This window comes from Phacochoerus africanus, chromosome 8, assembly GCF_016906955.1.
Source record: "Phacochoerus africanus isolate WHEZ1 chromosome 8, ROS_Pafr_v1, whole genome shotgun sequence".
Lineage (NCBI taxonomy): Eukaryota > Metazoa > Chordata > Mammalia > Artiodactyla > Suidae > Phacochoerus > Phacochoerus africanus.
The window spans coordinates 117,484,096-117,504,506 of record NC_062551.1 but is presented as its reverse complement, the minus strand read 5'-3'; the positions used below and the strand labels follow the sequence as shown (position 1 = coordinate 117,504,506).

Genomic DNA, 20,411 nt, shown 5'->3' with positions numbered 1-20,411 from the left:
CACCTGGGCGTCGCCTAGGGATCAGAAAGACCAACTGTGAGTCTGCTAGAACAATCTTAGTTAAGATTTTTTTATTGCACTGTAAGCAGCTTTGCTGATACCTAGATGCCATTTATGAAGTCAAGATGATCCTTCCTATTCAGTGAAGTTATTTTCTTGAGGCCGAATGACATCATGACGAATCCCAGTTTTGGTGTAGAATAGTATGATAAATTAACTCCTCTGTGCCTCAGTTTCTTAGTTTGTAAAACTGAGTAAATCTTGTTATCTAACTCATTGGTTGTGATGGAGATGAGGTGAGCGGACAAATAAAAATAACAGTGCCTTCTGGGAGTTCCTGTTGTGGTTCAGTGGGTTATGAACCCGAGTACTATCCATGAGGATGTGGGTTCTATCCCTGGCCTCAATCAGTGGGCTGGGGATCTGGTGTTCCCATAAGCTGTGGTGTAGGTCTCAGGCACAGTTTGCATCCCGTGGCATTGCTGTGGCTATGGCTGTGGCCATGGCTGTGGCCAGCAGCTATAGTTCCAATTCGACTTCTAGCCTGGGAACTTCCATATGCCACAGGTTCGACCCTAAAAAACAAACAAACAAACAAAAAAAACAGTGACTGCAATATAAGTAACAGCACTATTGCTACTGTTATTGCTGGTCATTACATTAATGTTAAACTCTTAGATCAAATATTTATAAATTAAAGTTAAACCTGGTGGTTTCAATTAAACATTTGCATTACTTAAGCACAGCATTTGCCTTAAAATCAGTTGTCCAAAAGGAGTTTGCTTTAAGGAAATGATTATAGCAACCTATCATAGATTTGGTTTAAGTTAGTATTTGACAGATTTTGATAAATTGACCATTTGGCAAACTTGCGTTTTGGTAATTTAGCCATTTGCTCAACCAGCTTTTAGAAAATGGATCTTGCACACTTTTACCTAAAACATTTTGTGGTTGCAATACAGTTTATATTCCATTCTAAGAAAAGAAATGATGGGCTAAGATTAACTTGTTCTTCAATAAATGTGGACTTTTAATGTAGCAGTGTAAATTCATCTATTAGATTGTATTCTTTTTACCAAAGAAATGCTTTTAGTTAAGATTTTTTTATTGCACTGTTAGATTTTTGCTTATAAAATTTTATTGTCATTTATTTTAAAAGTCAAAACATTTCTTTTGATACTAGGCTTTGTAATTGACTCTTTTAGGAAGTTTTTTTACTAATTTAAAAAAATCCATTTTTTTAACTCTTCAGATAATTCCCAAACTACATCCTTCCTAAATACATTATTTTACCTTTTACATCTGCCTGTTTACAGATACATTGAATCTTCACAAGTCTTGAAACTTCTTAAAGGGAAAATTCATGCTGTTGTTATTTCCAGAATCTATTAATGTGTAACATATTTGACTGAGTTCTGTAAAATCTTACTTACTGGCTAAACTCTAAGGGACCTTTTAGATAAAATGGTCGTTATCTGAATATACTGTGTTTTATGATACTTGATAATATTTTGAAACCATTTTCAGGATGAAAGTTCAATAGAAAGTGATGAATTTGATATGAGTGATTCAACACGGATGTCCGCTGTGAACTCTGATCTTAGCTCCAATCTTGAGGAAAGGATGCAAAGTCCCCAGGCTCTTCACAGCCAGCAAGATGGTAAGCCTTTCAAATTGAGCAAACAAATAAACAAAACAAAACAACAATAAAAACTTGGGTCAGAATTTATTAAAACAACAACCTCTTATTCTTGTGCTAATGTTTTATCCGTTTCTATGGGGATTTTTCTTTTTTGTTTTTTTGTGGGGGTTGTTATTGGTGTATTCTGGTTATGTTAGCTACCTCATTATTTTTAGATTCAAGTACTTTGTTTAAAACAGCAAACACTAATTATGAAAGCCAAGCTTGCTCATGTTTTGTTCCCTGAACTTAAAATGAGTTCTATCAATTTTGTTTGGGTTTCTGTGATATTTTCTAGCTTTGGTTTCTTGGGCCATTATTCTCTTGACTGTATATTAAGAGTTTAAAAATCATCAAAAGATTAATTTGGATGTTTTAATTTTACTACAAGACAAAGTTATAGCCAAAAAATAGTATAAAAGGACAGTTTTAACAGAGTGATTTGGCCAGGCGAGAAGATTTTTGCTAGGATTTTTGAGCTACTTTATTAAGCTGTAAATGAAAGAAAGATTGTGATCTTTTAAAACTTGGGTCCAATGAAAAGGGAACAGGCAAGGTCAAGATAACTGGATATGTAGGGGGAATAGACGTGGTAATTAATGCTTTAGGTCTAATATATTCAGAGATCTTTGAAAACTATCTTTGTAGATTTTTGTCTTTGTAATTATAAAATTATGTATGCAAGTAAATGTATGTTCCTTGTGTAATTATGGTTCAAAATTCAGGTTTACAAGTGGAAGGAAATTGGCCAGTTTTATTAAAAATTAATTTATTATTCCTGTAATTAACAAGTTTACATGAACTTTTTTTTTTTGCTTTTTAGGGCCGCATCTGCAGCATATGGAAGTTCACAGGCTAGGGGTCAAATCAGAGATAGCTGCATCTGCTGGCCTACACCACAGCCACAGCAATGCCAGATCCGAGCCATGTCTGTGACCTACACCACAGCTCATGGCAAAGTTGGATCCTTAACCCACTGAGTGAGGCCAGGGATTGAACCCACATCCTCATAGATCCTGGTCTGGTTCGTTACTGCTGTGCCATGATGGGAACTCCCTATATGAACTTTTTTGACTGTGTATTTTTGTGCCTACAGCTGTTGATAGCAAAAAAAAATTTTTTTTAATTAAAAAAATCTTTCTATGCTCTCTCTGACACTTGCTTTTAAAAACTATTTGCAAATATTATTGCATTTCTGGCTACTGTTAGTGTTCTGTTTATGTCATCCATCAAATGAGAAATCCTTGGTTTTATGCATACAAAAAGTTTTTAAAAGGTAAGGGGGGTTTTGTCCCCACTTCAGATGAGTTTAAAAGATGTTGCTGTCCTTATTGGCATGAGTTAAAAGGAAGGAGAGGTATATTAGTCATCAGTGGTTTTAAAATCACATTTTACCTGCTATATTGTAGAACAGCTATTGCAATAGAGATGACATTTATTTGGGAAATTTCTAAGATTATAGTTTTTCTGATATAGATAATAAATTCCTTCTTTTCTTTTAAAATATTAGTAGATTTTCATATTTTGATTTTTAATGGAAAATGTGTAGCACCAGGACACTATAATAACCAATATGTGGAGTTCCCATTGTGGCGCAGTGGTTAATGAATCCGACTAGGAACCATGAGGTTGCCTGTTCGTTCCCTGGCCTTGCTCAGTTGGTTAAGGATCCCATGTTGCCAGGTGAGCTGTGGTGTAGGTCGCAGACGCGGCTCGGATCCTGTGTTGCTGTGGCTCTGGCGTAGGCCAGTGGCTACAGCTCCGATTCAACCCCTAGCCTGGGAATCTCCATATGCCGCGGGAGCAGCCCTCGGAAAAAAAAAGGCAAAAAGACAAAAAAAAAACCCAAAAAACAAAAAAACCCAAAAAAACCCCAAACAATATGTGTGTATATATATCATTCTGTTAATATTTATTTGTGTATTTTGCCTGTTTATACCATTGCTTTTTTAGTCCTCAATTTGGGGGACCATAACAAAAGGATGTCTCTCATGATGCAGATTCTTTGTTTTCTTGATTAAAGTTGTCTGTTGTAGGAGTTCACATTGTGGCGCAGTGGTTAACGAATCTGACTAGCAACCATGAGGTTGCGGGTTTGATCCCTGGCCTCCATCAGTGGGTTAAGGATTCGGCATTGCCCGTGAGCTGTGGTGTAGGTCGCAGACACAGCTCGGATCCCACGTTGCTGTGGTTCTGGTGTAGGCTGGCGGCTACAGCTCCGATTAGACCCCCAGACTGGGAACCTCCATATGCTGCGGGAGCGGCCGTAGGAAAGGCAAAAAGACAAAAAATAAATAAAAAATAATGTCACCTATTGTCAATCTTTGGCTAGGGGACAGCTGGCATGATGAAAATCTCTAGTGATTTTTTTTTCTTTTTTTTTTTTGTCTTTTTGCCTTTTCTAGAGCCGCTCCTGAGGCATATGGAGGTTCCCAGGCTAGGGGTCGAACCAGAGCTGTTGCCACCAGCCTATGCCAGAGCCACAGCAATGCTGGATCTGAGCCGCGTCTGTGACCTACACCACAGCTCACGGCAACGCCGGATCGTCAACCCACTGAGCAAGGCCAGGGATGGAACCCGCAGCCTCATGGTTCCTAGTCGGATTCGCTAACCACTGCGCCATGACGGGAACTCCAAGTATTGATTTTAATGAAATGCAGTGGCATAATGTCAAATACTACTTCCTCTTAGGAGAAAGCAATTTTCTCATCATGTATTGATGGATGCTTCATGATAAGGACATAATCTAGTTGTTCCTTCTCCAACCTAAGCCAAAGCCTTCTCTTACATGTTAAATGCCTTTCTTTCACACTTCTTGAGTTTCCTCTTGCAATTACCCCTTCTTTCTCCTACAGCATAGGTTTTTCACCGAATCGCCATACAAACATGATGTAATAAATATCCCCTTTAGGAGGTCTTTTTGGTTCTCATGGTGCCCTCTGCATTCATTGCCCCCTTTCTCTGCCCCACCCACATAACAGGCTTTAAAACAAAACTCACTGACAGACCTGCCTCATCCTCTCTACCTCCTCTTCTACTTTTCTGGCCCACCTCAGGTAGGCTTTCATCTTCACCGCTTCACTCCACTTGCTCTTGTGGATATGAAACCAGCATCCTTCAAGTTGCCTAATTCACTGGTGAGACCTTATTCCTCTTCTCCCTCATCACTCACCTCAAAGGACAACACACTGTTTGCTTCCTGGTGAACCTGTCTTGGGGCTCCTTTTCTGGGTCTTATTCTATAGATGATGGAGTATGCTGGGGTGCCACTCTTAACTCTCTCCTCCTCTCCAGATGATCACATCAAAGCACATGGCTTTCAATGCTGTGCCCTTATGAGTCCCATATTTACCTCTCTGAGCCCTGATAGCTTTCCTGAGCTCATGACTCCTTCCATCTCTATTACCTAAATTTTTACATTCTTCAGGTGACTCATCACTGTATGAAATATTAGTGTTGTTATTTATCAGCTGTTTCTCTTCTATAATACAAATACCTTATTAATTAATGGACCTTCTTATGCTTTGGTTCTTCCCCTCTGTTGCTCCATTTGACATAGTTCTTAAATGCTCCATTATTTAAATGATTAAAATATAACTTTTCACCTTAATCATGATTTGTTACATCACTTTTACATATTTTTTTTGTTTTACTTTTCTCCTTTACCCTGACAGTAGCACTGTCATAGGTAACCCATATTTTTCTCTGTACTCACACGCACATACACACAATGTACACATTCAGAAGATTTTGTCCTTGTGTTATAAAAATAGATTTATATAACTTACTAATCTGTATCTTGCTTTTCTCATTGAGTATTACTTTTCTTTTAGGTTATCTTGTTTGCTAAGAGATGTATATATAATGGTCAGCAAAAAAGACATAGTCCCTATACCTTCAATTAAGACACAGTCTAAAGTAATAAAAGTATACCTAATACCATTTACTTTTGGCTGTAGTTCCTTTAACTAATGTAGGAAAAGTCCTGCCACTATAGAATTAAGAATTTATGCTAGTTAAACTTTTAGTTTGTGTCTTTCTCAAATCATTGGGGACTCTGAGTACTAGATTTACCTTGGATCTGGGAGTGTCTTGCTTTCTTGTGGTTGATGTGCATTAATCTTTAGGAGTAGTCAGTAGGTAAGGACTTATGATGTACTAAGTCCAGTTGCAGGTGGGCCACCCGAATGCTGCTTCAATCTAGAGTAGTCTAGTCCAGGGTATCTCAAACTGGGCAATACTGACACGTGTCTTTGCTGTGACAGCATATCCTGTGTATAGTGGAATGTTTAACATCTCTGGCCTCCATCCACTATAGCCCAGTATTACCTACCCCTAACCATGACAATCTAAAATGTCTTCAAACATTGCAAATATTCTGTAGGACACAAAATCTCCCCAAATTAAGAACAACTGGTGTAGGCAGAGAAGAACCATTTTGGTAAGAATCCAGTAAAATGAAGATTCAGAGGCTAATGGGGAGAACTTGGAAGTGGAAATTGGAGGAAAGTCTAGGAAACCCAGCTTAATCGACTTTCTGAGATTCTGGAAATGTTGTATATTTGCACTGTCCAATCCAATAGTCAGTAGTCATTGTGGCTCTTGAGTACTTGAAATATGATAGTGAAAAGGAGAGACTAATTTCAATTTTATTTGACTTAATTTTAATTAATGTTAATTTATATTTTACTAGCCACATGTAGCTGGTGACTACTTATTGGACAGTGTAGCTTTAGAACATTGTTATATTTTGGTTTGGCAGTTAAATTCCTTTCTCTGCAGCCTTGGATTAGATGTGTCTGAAGTCTTTGGAGAAATTATAAGAGAAATTTATATTTTAACATTTGAAACTAAATTCCAGTTTAATATTCATAAATTATGAACAATATAAAATTTTAAAAGTTAAATTTAAATGTTCTATTTTCTTTAACACTAAGCAATTACTTTAAGATATTATTGTAAGGAAGTTTAAATGGCATATTGTGATTTTTTTTTAAGGAATTCTTCCCAATAATTACACCACAGGTAAGTATAACAATGTGTTATTGGACATATATTTATACAAAATAGAAAAAAACTTTTTCTGTTTTCATCTCACTATGGTTATGAAAGATTTTAAATCTGTTCAGTACCAAGGGAAAGAAAGAATATAAAATCAGATCATTTTGGAGATATAACAATATTGTGCATATGGAGGAAAGGGAGGAGAAAAAGAAAAATGTCTTGCCACCAGGCTAGATAATTAGGTAAAGATGGAGAAGACACAAACCAGAATGAGGAATATGATAAAGAAGAATGTGTCAAGACTGATGTGCTATTCCGCTGCTTTTGCTTATTTCATGTTTATAATGCTCCCCTAACTAAATGAAAATATAAAATTTTAAAAATGTACAGAAACTTTGAATCTTTACATAGGAAGTATTTTACACTCATTAAAAAAATTGAGAAATAATTTACATGTAACATATTAATTTCAGATGAACAACATAACAATATATGTATATGGCATTGCAAAATTATCCTGAGAATAAATCTAGGTAATATCCATCACCACATATAGTTACAATTTTTTTTGTGTGTGATGAGAACATTCAAATCTACACTCTAAGCAACTTTCAAATATACAGTACAGTACTATTAACTATAGTCACCATGCTGTATATTACATCTCTAGAACTTTTTTTTTTTGGTCTTTTTTTTTGCTTTTTCTAGGGCTGCTCCCGCGGCATATGGAGGTTCCCAGGCTAGGGGTCGAATCGGAGCTGTTCCAGCCGGCCTACGCCAGAGCCACAGCAACGCGGAATCCGATCAGAGTCTGCAACCCACACCACAGCTCACAGCAATGCCGGATCCTTAACCCACTGACAAGACCAGGGATCCAACCTTCAACCTCATGGTTCCTAGTCGGATTTGTTAACCACTGGGCCATGATGAGAACTCCTCTAGAACTTTTTGGAACTGGGAGTTTGTATCTTTTGACCACTTTAACCCATTGTAAAATACATTAAGCTATTTAAAACCTTTTTTGCAATCTTACTATAATGTCTTTAGGTTAAAATCATTTAAATACTGTATAATCTTTTGAATTACTCATAAAAACATGAGGCCCTTGAAGCTATGGTGGATAATAAGGAGCCTATTGTAGGGAGTTCCCTGGTGGCTCAGTGGGTTAAGACTCTAGCATTGTCACTGCTGTGGCTGGTGTCAGTGCTGTGGTGCATATTAGGTCTCTGGGAATTTCTGCATGCTGCAGGAGCAGCCAAAAAAATGGAGGTGGGAGTACTTATTGTGAAAGAGGTTTTGCTACGCAGTGGTTGTGGTCTGTGAAATTCCAAAAAGCAATCTTGGATCAAAAAGTGGAACGATGCTTGATGTTTATCAGTTTATAAGTGTTCTCTTCTGCCATCCATTTCAATAGGTTATAAGTAGAAATGCTGTCACTTAAGGCTTCTGTCTTCTAATCCCTGATCCCAGAAATTTGTGGGAACATGGATTAGCTCAAAATAGTATTCTTTTTTTCTTAGTTATTTATTCTGAATGTGTACATTCTAAGAACAGCTGATTTATTTACTGTTGTTGTCTTGGGTTATTTATTAAAAGATGTCTGGCAAAAGTGTTAGATTTAGAAAGAGACTTAAAGATTCAGTGTAAAATAAATATTCAACTTCTGGTAGAAAATTACTTTTCTAAAAACACTTTTAATTGCTTTTCTGAGTTATTGCTATGTTGTATACTATTAATATTTTAGGGGAATATCTATGCTTTATTAAACTCAAAAGTATTAGATCATTATTAGCAAAGAATTCTCTATTTTTAAGTAACAACAATTGTATTTTCTCTTTTGCCTTTTTTAAACGATTTTTATTTTTTCCATTGTAGTTGGTTTATAGTGTTCTGTCAATTTCTGCTGTACAGCAAAATAACCCAGTCTTCCATATATACACATCCCTTTTTCTCACATCCTCCATCATGTTCCATCATAAGTGACTAGATCCTGTGCTCTACAGCAGGATCTCATTGCTTATCTACTCCAAATGCAATACTTTGCATCTATTAACCCCAGACTCCTTTTGCCTTTTTTTTTTTAAAGATTATAGAAGTACAAAGGAAAGTTGAAGCACACCCTTCAACTCTTTGCACATTAGCTTAACCAGCTAAGGGATTGCAAAAGTAAGAGACTGCAGTGGAGAGAAAAGCATACATTTCCTTTTGGTCCTCATTTTGTGTGATTTTAATTGTGACATCATAATATACTGCTTGTGGGAAGTGTGTTCAGCGTCCCTTGATTGTCTCTTGACTCAATGGAGTAATGTCGATTTTTTTAACGTACATTTTTGCAGTATTTGGTACTTCATTCATGTATCAGACAACAACTTACTTATACACTGAAAATTAGCAGTGTCCTATATGCCAAACAAAGTGTTGGGGTAATGTCTAGAAACAACAAAAGAGGGAGAGAGACTTATGAGTCAAGAATCTCTTAAAGCATTCATCAACATTTACTTCAGTTTCTACTCATGATGGACTTTTAAGTAATATATTCAAGGTAACTTTTTCATTCAGAGTTATATTTGATCATTTTAATAGAACTTAATAGATGAGTAGTTCATTTGCCTGAATTTGAAAAACTCCTCCTTTCTCTATAATATTTGTATTCTAGAATTGTTTGATATGCTTAAATTGGTCAGGCCATTTTTGATAAGCAAGAAACAATGAATTGGAATTTAGTGGCTAATCTGCGTAGAAATAATAGACTATGGTTTATAGTATATATAAAATAGATTTATATACAATCTTACATATATATATATTTATACACATACAATCTTATAACTATTAATTATAATAAACTAAAGAATTTTTAGGTCTTCATTGCTAACAACAGGTAAATTTTTTATATAACTGTTTAGTAAAAATGTAAGCTATAAATATATTATAGGGAATTAAATAGAAGCATACATCATTTCATTGCTCTCATTTTATTGTGCTTTGCAAATATTGAATATTTTACAAATTCATGATATTTCAAACCTATTCACTATTATTATATTTGTTATGGTGATCTTCAATTAGTGATCTTTGATGCAAAGGATTGGTGATCAGAATATTAATATGGCAAAAAGATTGACTCACTGAAGGCCCAGATGACAGCATTTTTAGCAATAAAGTATTCTTTTAATTAAGGTGTGTACATAATTTTGACATAATTCTTTTGCACACTTGACTGCCGTATACTTTAAACATAACTTTTACATGCATTGGGAAACCAAAAAATTTATGTGACTTGCTTTATTACGATATTCATTTTTTTTGGTGGTGATCTGGAACCAAGCATGTGTTATCTCCAAGTAATAGGTAAACATTTTGCATTCTAATGTCCCAACATCAACATGACATATTAGGTTAAACCATATGAAATTACTGTAATGATTCAACCTAATAGTTCAAGATTTAGAATAAAATAGATCATGAAGAATATGAAATCAAAATATATGTATTTAAAACATAAAGGTATTTAATTAAAAAATACAGATTTATGAGATCCACCTCAGATGGGATGACTAAGATTATCATGTGGGAAAAAGTGTGACACCAGTGTTCCAGACTCTGCTTTTAAGGACACTCCTTGCATTTCTACCTGGCAGTTTTGGAGTATCACGATAGCAATGGAATTGTGTCATGTGGTTGTAGTTCATGCTCAAATGCTGCTTTTGGTCAGTTATACCTTCTGAGTTACCTTCTGAGTAAGGACTGTGCAAGTCTCTGAGTTTCAGTTAACACTGTTTTCCTAGTTATGAAAATTGCTACATACTGCATTCTTCATGACTTTGAAAATTCCCTTCTACTAGTCTAATGTGTTTTTACAGTCTGATCTATCTGTATATTGCACACATTGGATTTAATTTAAGAAACACACAATCCATTCTAACTGCTCTGTGTGTACTTGAATACAATTTTAGTCAAAAATATCTTTTTGACTAAAATTGCATCTAATTTAGCTGAATAGAATAGTTTTGATATTAAAGCATACAAACTAGCAATAGAAGTAACTACTATTCACTATTTAATTCAGTAGGAAAATCTAATAAAACATTTTTTTAATAAAAATGATGTAAAACTGCATACTTAATAGAAAATTAAATATGGTAGTTAATTTTTATGATGGTGAGTTTTAAGTAGGAAAGCTACTGAAATTTCTTTAGACTGAACACCAAATTCCCTACTGAGGTTGCATTGTCTTGTGTAAGTAACTTTCTTTGTTCTACAACTCTGTTTCTTTTTGTTTTGTTTCTATTTGTTTAGGAAATTTTTCATGAAGTGGAAATTCAAAAAGGAATTTTGATTTATTTTCTTTTTACATAAATGTAATAAAGTTTTTTACTTCCAAAATTGAATTTATCCTTAACAGTGTTTTTTTTTTTTTCTAAGTTTTTAAGCTGCATATATTTATGGACTTAAAATAGATGAAAATGATATAATACTGATATTTTTTCTTAGTTCAACTTGTTCTAATGCCAGATTAAAAAAATAATTCTCATGGTGAAATATTTAATTAATTTTACTGGATTGAGGTAGTTAAGCTGATGCAGCTTTTAGAGGGCTTTCTCTTCATAGCCGTTGCTTTATAAGTAATTATAATTTGCAGAAATATAAAGTATCATTATAAGCTATATAAAGAAAATAGATAATTAATGTTACTGTGAATTAGAGGAATTTTGATTGCTAGTTTTTTTGTAACATTATGTATGCTTGTGAATGTGTGTGTATCTTGGTGTGTGTATATTTAATCATTTGAAATTGCTTTTAAGTAGTAATTCTCTACTTCCAAAAGCAGAAGAAGGAATAGCAAGTTGGCTTACATATAAATAAAGCAAAGTACAGAAAAAAGATGCTGAGGTTGCATTTATTTAATACGCTTTTTTAGGGAATAGTATATTCTTCTGGCATTTAGGATCATATTATTTGAAAGTTTTATCTTAAGTTAAAATTCCATTTTTTTATTCTTTACTCATATCACATAAGTGCTTTTTCATATAAGTGAGTGCTTGATACAAAATTAGCTTATTGATTTCACTCCGAAGTTTGCACACCCCAGAGACCAGTCAAGTCTTAGCTAGGTCTTGGGCCTCTGGAAAATAAAAAGAAATTGGCTTGGTTCCAGACTTGCCTTAGAGAGTCTAATCTGATCAGTGAATGCTGTCAAATTAATTTAGAATTTAAAAATTTTATTTTAGTTGATTTACAATGTTCCTTCAATTTCTGCTGTACAGCAAAGTGACCCAGACACCCATACACACACTTTTTTTTTTTTTTCATTTGCCATCATGTTCTAACCCAAGAGATTGGACACAGTTGCCTGTGCCATAGGGCAGGACCCCTCACCCACCCATTCTAAATGTAACAGTCTGTATCTAACAACCCACAACTCCCCCATCCATTCCCCTTTCTCCCTCCTTCTCCCTGGCAAACACAAGTCTGCCCTCATTGTCCATGATATGTTTCTGTTTTGTAGATCTTTGTGCCATATTTTAGACTCCACATGTAAGTGATGTCATATGGTGTTTGTCTTTCTCTTTCTGACTTCACTTAATGTGAGAATCTCTGGTTCCTTCCAGATTGCTGCAAATGGAATTATTTTGTTCTTTTTTATGGATCAATAGTATTCCATTTTATATATGTTTCACATCTTCTGAATCCATTCATCTGTCAATGGACATTTGGGTTGTTTCTAATGATGGGTTTATTCAGGATTAGAAGAGAATTGAAATCCGGGTTCTTCAGTCATGGTGAGGCAAGTTCCCACATGGCAAGGGAAGGAGAATGTTTTTATAGAGGGGAAAAGGAAGTCGGAAGGGTTATGGTAAATAAAGAGTCCTTGGCTTTTCATGGCTGAGCCCTTCCCAGAAAAGAAAATGAGGTCTTTCTTCTTCCTCTTTGGCTCTTCTGTCATCTCAGGGCATGTGAGCTTCCTCTTCCAGGCTCCCAACACTTTAATTGAGGCTTCTGTTGATCAATTTTTTCCACTTTCCCCTTTTGACCAAATTCCTCCTCTGAAAGCATCGCTGATCAAGAGTGAGTTTTTCTAGTTTCATCGGCTTTCTGTCTCTTATTGCCAGGAAGGACCTTTCCTGGGAGTAATGTCTCATGTCAAAGAAAAAGTGACCTTAATAGGTTTCTATTCAAATGTGAAACCTATTAAGGTCACATTTGAATAATGAGGAGAGGTAGTAGGGTGAACTCTCAGGTACTTTTTATCTGAGGTCCATATATATCATCAAGATTGAAGAAATTAGAGATAATCTTAAACATTATGCCATCATCAAAAGTTCGATGACACACTTCCAACAGGCTTGGTCCAGATGTCTTGGGAAAGCTGTTTTGTCAAATATCATCTGCTTTAATTCCAGGAAATTTTTACTTTTCAAGTTTCCAGATGATGTGCAGATCCATTTGAGGTCCAGTGCATTCTGTAGGTGTGTCATAGCAATCTAAGAATCTATTTCTTGGAGTTAGTGGCACATGGGTTAGTTAGAAGTACTTGATTGGTACATCTGTATTACATTTGAGTTCTTCTGGAGGAGTCTTTTCCAATCGATGATTAAGAGATGGTTAAGGTCTTCATTACAAGATCCTTAAGGTCTTCATCCCCTGATAGCACATAGTGAGATGTCTCCAGAGGAGTTTCCTAAAGATCATCATTAAGAGTCAGGAGGTTATTTGTCAGTGCTGAGCAGTTGTGAGGGACTTTGTCAGTGACAGAGGAAAAGATAAATAGTAGGATCAAGGTTATTACAATGTAAAAGAGTTATGTGAGGAGTATTTAACAAAAGGACTTCACAGGAGGTGAGGTGGCTGAATGAGAAATGATGAGTGTGGTGAGAATTCAGGAGCAGCACAAAATTGGTGCAAACATTTATGAAGTTAAAAAAAAAAGGTTAAAGGAGATCCCACAGCAAGTTTCTTGATGGTCTTAACCAAGTGAACAGTGATGGCAATATTTTTAAGACAAGGGGATTATCCTGGTACCAGAGTCCAGTTGCTGACAGTAATGTGGGTAGATCGTGGTCCCCATGTTTTTTGGGCAAGTACCCCAGAGGGGATTTCCTTCCTTTTCATATTCAAAAAGAAAAAAAGGTAATCTGCTAACTGGGATGCCCAAGGGCAGTTGGGTCCATCAAACTCTCCTTTAGTCTTGAAGACTATGCTATTCATTTAGCATAGAATAGGATCTGGGTTGTAGTTCTTTAGTGAAACATATAGAGACTTGGCATTAAGAGAGACATGTGGCATCCAATTTCAGCAATAACTAATCAGTTTGAGAAAGCCTTGCTGCTGACATTTAAATTTGGGTTTTGGGAAATTTAGGACAACTTGAAGCATGCCTGTACCTGTGTGTAGCCCTTGTTCTGGTATTACATGCCCTAAATATTGAACCCGGGTTTGGACAAACTGTGATTTTTCTTTAGTGACTTCCTGTCCCTTTAAAGCTAATAGCTTTGGCAACTGAATGCTGTCTTCTTGTGAGGAGGTTTGAGAAGGAGAGCAAAGAAGCAAATCATCCACATATTGCAACAAAATAGAACCTCTAGGAAACTTTATATCATCCAGAGCAGCCTTCAGGATTTATAAGAAATTAAAGGCACTCAGTGAAACACTAAGGCATTACTGTCCAGATGAATTATTTTTCTTCCCAAGTGCATGTAAGGAGATATTGACCAGCTTCATCAACTGGAATACTAAAGAATATACTGCTAAATCAATTACAGAAATGAATTTAGTTCCTGTAGGAATGAATTGTAGTAACAACAAGGTGTGGAGGGATAACAGTGTTGTTTATTGCTTAGAGGTCCCAGACATATCTTTGCCCATGGCCCTTAGGTTTTTTTCACCAGTCCAGTAGGAGTGTTACAAGGGCTAGTACAAGGCATAACAAGACCTTCAGCCTTGAAATCTTCTATTACAGACTTTATGCTTTGAAGGGCTGATTTACTTACAGGGTACCAATTGATTTTGGAATCTATTTGAATTTTAATGGGAGATGTGCTGTGAATTTTGTCAATATCATTTGGAGGTTTACCATAAGGAGTGTGGTTGCTGATTCAGTAGGAACAAAGAGTGTTTCCAGAATCAGCTCTAATGCCATTGGAGATGCAACAAATAAAACATGTCAAGGTGTCATTTAATTGACCTGGTTGGTTATCTTGATGACTACGGTGAACTCCTAGAATTATTTCCTCCTTTTGAGAAAAAGAAATTCCATATGATACTTCTTTAAGAATTCTTAGTCCAATACATGTTTAGAGACTGAAGAACTGAAGAGAAAAGAAAAGGGCATATATTTCTCAAAGGGTGTAAATAAAAGGGAATGGGTTCAGAGACAGGTTCATTCGTGATCCCCACTAGAATTGTTTCAGTACTTGAGGTAGGGGCTACTTTATAGTAGTGCGTTAGAGCACCAAGAAAGTGGCTCTAGTGTCAGGATTAGAAGAGACTCATCCCCAGTCTGGAGAAATGTTTCTCTAAGCCAATTAAGGAGGGAGGGTTGGGAAGAGCTCTTTAGTTCCTTGGAGCCTTGTTACTGAGAATTGGAAGGACATTGGAAAGGCTGGTTACAAAACACCTAAAGTGCTTAAATTCGTAACATTCTCTTTCCCTAAAGTCCTGGCTCTTTGAAATAATAGCAGAAAGTGACACCTCCCCCCCCAAAATAGTTCCCATCATGGCTCTGTGGTTAATTAACCCGACTAGTAACCATGAGATTGTGGGTTCGATCCCTGGACTTGCTCAGTGGGTTAAGGATCCGGCATTTGCCGTGAACTGTGGTGTAGGTCACAGATGTGGCTGGGATCCCTCATTGCTGTGGCTGTGGTGTAGGCTGGCAGGTACAGCTCCAATTGGACCCCTAGCCTGGGAACCTCCATATGCCATGGGTGCTGCCCTAAAAAGACAATAAATAAATAAAAATAAATAAATAAATTAAATAATAGCAGAAACTAAGAGGGTTTTGGTATTATGTAGGAGCCTTTATTTGCTAGATTTGAAGATTAAGAATTTGGTAGTCTACTTCTAAAACCCATCTAGCATGTGAGAGAGGTATTTTGCCAGATTAACTAAATCTGAGTTGGATGTAGTTTCCCATTCCATCCTGGTCCTTTTTACTATAAGGGAAAGGTCTCAGTTCAGCCCATTAATAAATATAGAATTAAAAGCTATCTGGAAGAAATCAACATCTGAAGGAATTTTCTTTAAAAATAATCTAAATTAATTCTTTAAAAATAATTTAAAGTTGATTGTAATGTCATGAACAGGTTTGTTGGGTTTTTGTTTGCAGCCCTGAGTTTTGTTCCTATCAACAAGCTTTGGAAAAACCCTGGGGATTGCTTGATGAAGTTGCCTAGCAATTGTCCATGTCTGATCGTATAATAAATTAGCAGGCTGATCTCCCAATTGTAATTCCAGAGACCTTTCAGAATTTTCCCAATTAGTGGTTTTCATCCAGAGCTGGGCCTGGCCTTCACCAGTAAGCTTCTGAACTAACTGATGTAAATCCAGGAAACCAGATTGCTATGTTTAAATGACTATATTAAATTCTTTAGAAAGTCTGAGGGTTCAGCTTTAGTCAAGGGAATATAAGAAATTAAGGTACCCTCTGGATCCTCAGAAGTCTTAATTTCATTTCATTTCAGTTCATTTATTTATTTTTTTTGTCTTTTTAGGGCCATACCCACAGCATATATTAGTTCCCAAGCTGGGGGTCTAACGGTAGCTGTAGCTGCTGCCCTATACCATAGCCACAGCAATGAAGGATCTGAGCCGCAGCTTCGACCTACACCACAGCTCACTGCAACGCCAGATCTTTAACCCACTGAGCAAGGCCAGGTGTCAAATCCATGTCCTCATGGATACTAGTCAGGTTCATTACCACTGAGCCAAGACAGGAACTCGAGAAGGCTTATTTTTAAAGAGGCAGAACCTAGTAAATTCAGAGAAAGGGGGAGAGGGGAGAGCCTCAGAATAAGGGGGACGTTTAGTGAGAGATTTGATATGGGGAACCAAGTTTAGAGAGACAATTGGGATGAAGGAATGAGGAAGATGTGCTGGAGGCAAAGTCTGACCTTGAGCAGCCAGGGAGACAAGATGGTGCCAGAGGCCAATTCTGAGACAATTGAAGGAAAAAGAGCCTGAGGCCTTTAGGGTTTGTCTTTCTTTAATCATTTGTTTGCCTCAGTTAATCTGAAAATCTTAATTTGCAGGGAGGCAATTTTAGACTCCTGATAGTGTGGGAAAACCTCAAAATACCAATTAGAAATGCACATGAGGAAAGACCGTATTTTTTGTTTGTTTTGGGGATTTTTTTTTTACCTTTTTTTTCAGGGCCTACCAGTCATATAGAAGTTCTCAGGTAGGGGTTGATCAGAGCTGTAGCTGCTGGCCTGTGCCAGAGCCATAGCAATGCCAGATCTGAGCTGCATCTGCGACCTGTGTCACAGCTCATGGCAATGCCAGATCCTTCTCCCACCAAGCGGGGCCAGGTATCAAAGCCACCTCCTCATGGATACTTCATGATTCATTACCACTGAGCCATGACGGGAACTCCAAGAGCATAGTTTTTAAACTTAAATTTGGCCAGATTCTGGGGAGGCACTCTCAAAATATTTAGATATCTGGGATCCTGTTTCTCACAAGTTTTTCTCTAGAGTGAAGGAACAATTTTCAAACAGCTTAAATAGCCTACAGCTTAAATTGGCTCAATTCAAACAGTTTCCATCTCCAGTACCCTTTAGGCCTCATACCAGCCAGTCTAAGGAAACAGCTTGGTGCAGGAGGAGCAAGGACAAAGGCTTTTCAGCCAGTGGCCAGAGAACTGCCTTTATTCCAAAAAGATAGGCCAGTGAGATAGCTGGATTTGCAGTTTTAGTGAAGTAGCCCCTGCTTCTGAAGGAATGGGCAGATGGCTTCTCAGCCAACCTGGGTTGAAATGGTCTGATTTCAAAATCAGACTGTAGGGCTAAGTGAGTACTCACATACAGATCAAGACCTTAACCAGATGGACAAAACTTAAAATAGGTCCAAAATAAAGCCTAGAGACCTTCAAACACAAAACATTGTGAACTCAGATCTGGGAGAAAGGTATACCTTCAAACTCTAGGTTTGGCAAGAAAGCAGTGAGCCACAGTGGACTTGATTGTGGGTATCACTCTTGAGCCTTCAGGAGTCTTCTCTGGTCTCTGCATGGCCGCCAAAATATTGACCTAAAGCAAATAGACTGCCAGATATTTCTGTAGCAGAGATGGGTTTATTTAGGATTAGCAGAGAATTGGCAACTTGAGGTTTATAACCATGAGCCTCATAAAAGTCCTCATATACAAGGAAGGAGAACTCTTTTACAGAGGGGAAAAGGGACTATGGAGAACTATAGTAAACAGAGTCCATGGGTTTTCATTGGCTGAGTCCTTGCTAGGAAAAAAAAAGAAATCTTTCTTCTTCCTGTTGGGCACTGCTATCATTGCAGCATATGAGAGCCCTCATTCTGGTCTTCTGAATCTATTTAATTGAGATTTTTGTTTATAAATTTTTTACCCATAGATCCAATGTTCAATGTTTCCGTGTCTCTGGGAGATGGCAAAATTCTCTTGGAACCACCAAAGATGAGACCTTTAGTCCTCAGATGCTGAGTTTTGGCTGTCTGATAATGCATAAGCTCAAAATTTTATATAGTGCTAGAGAGACGTTAGAAAGTACACATCTTTTGTGAATTTATTCAAATAAAACTTGAACTAATAAATCTATGAATCTAGCCATATTATAGAATCAGAACCACCTGAGTTTTCCCAACTTAAAAGTCTTGAGCAATTCACTTTTTTTCTAATTTTCTTGATTCTTTTTACTATCACATGGCTAGCCTTTAAAAACCCTCACTGTAAAGCCAACACCATGCTGTGTTTCTTTACAAATTTCTTGTTGCTAATGTGCGACAGCTAGCTATTATCATTTTTTTATCAATCAGCTTTAGCCTTCAGGCAAAAATAATCTCAGTGTTGAGGAGGGCCTTGAAACTGTTGTTGGATGAGAGTTGTACAGATGTAAAGTAGGTAAAAAATGGGACTAAGTTGACCATAAAAAATTTTATTTATTAGGTTTACAAAGATTATACTTAGATGATGGGGGTGGTGGGTCGATGAAAGGGAAAAACAGTTGGAATATATTAAGGCATTTGAAAGGATATTTCGTTATATTATAAATTTATGGTACAATTGTTTTCATATTAGGCTAACTTTATTTGATGGGGAGTGCCCTGATGGCAGGAAACAGTGTGTCCTTTGCATCCTTCCACACTGCTTTTGGAGCCAAACACAGTGTTTGATATATAGTAGAATGTAGTTTTTATTATTTAAATTTTTTTAAATTAAATTTTGCTTTTTTAGGGGCCAGGCCTGTGACATATGGAAGTTCTTGGGCTAGGGGTGGAATTGGAGCTGTACCTATAGGCCTATACCTCAGCCGCAGCAATGCCAGATCCAAGCCTCATCTGTGACCCATGCCTCAGTTTGTGGCAATGCTGGATCCTTAACCTGCTGAGCAAGGCCAGGGACCAAACCCTCATCCTCCTGGATACTGGTCAGGCTCATAATTGGCTGAGCCACAATAGGAACTCCCAGAATGCATTTTTTAATTTGAAATGATGTTTTGAAATTTCTTCTCTGTCTTCTCGCTGCTGTAGTGAAATCATACTCAATCCTTAGACTCAGTCTTTCTTGCCAGACATTAGACAGGTGGTTGATTTCCTTGCCCATGAATGAGTAATCTGTCTTTTTCACATCTTACTTTGGAGTTCCTGATGCCTATGCTATCTCCCTTTACCTCTCAAATCCAGTAAAGAGCAATGGAACAAAAAAATAACTTTGAAAACTTAAAAGTGAATGCATTTATAAGGCAATGTGAAGAATGTACTCTTAATTTAAAATCTTCAGACCTGGTTTCTTGTCCCAGCTCTGCTAGTAATTAATTTTGCGTGTTTATCTAAGAATTGTTGACATCTTTGGGTCACCATTACTACATTTGAAAATGAGAAGTTTAGATAACCGCTCTGCGAGATGCATCCTAGCTCCAGAATACTCTGGAGTGTTTACGCTGTTAGGATTCTCTTTCTCACTTGTAACATTTTCTGTTGTCTTCATCTTGACAAAATACTGTGCTTTAAAAAATAAACAGGACTCCGTAATTTTATATGAATCTCCAAACTGGTATAAGTTCTTTCTCATACTAGAGAAAGGGATTAAAGAAGGATGGAGACATCCCCATTCTTCTCCCAGAAGCCTTTTCCATCTTTCAAGAGCCATTTTAATTCTAAGATACACATATGATGAGTACCTCGAGAACCAGGGTGATTGCTGGAGAAGCAGATTTCCCAGTCCCAGTTTTCCTTCCTGCCTTGACTGCAAGCATCATCCAAAATCATTCTCTGTCTTCTTTTTGCTGCCAATCTTCTGTGTCTTTGGTGAGAAATTGTATTCAACAAAGACTCATAGATGTTGCCAAGATGTGAAATTAACATTCCCTGTTTTTCTTCTTCTTTATGTTCATCATTCATAAGAATCCTTGTTTCTCTTCCTCCCTGAACGTATGTGTGTGCATAATAATTATCCGCATATATGCGTATGAGTGGGTCTGTGTGTGTATAGAAAGGGAAGCAAGGAAGGAAGGATGGAGGGAGAGAGAGAGAGAGGTG

The 20,411-nt window shown here is 36.8% G+C and overlaps 1 protein-coding gene across 4 annotated transcripts in view; it reads left to right on the top strand.

The window, feature by feature from the left end:
- Nucleotides 1–20,411, top strand: part of NOL4 (nucleolar protein 4) — a 455,264-nt gene that overhangs the window by 143,468 nt on the left and 291,385 nt on the right. For all 4 annotated transcript variants that reach the window (XM_047791744.1, XM_047791746.1, XM_047791747.1 and 1 more), the window contains one exon: nucleotides 1,528–1,660. In XM_047791744.1, coding sequence (XP_047647700.1) covers nucleotides 1,528–1,660 — 133 coding nt within the window. The remainder of the gene's footprint in view (nucleotides 1–1,527; nucleotides 1,661–20,411) is intronic.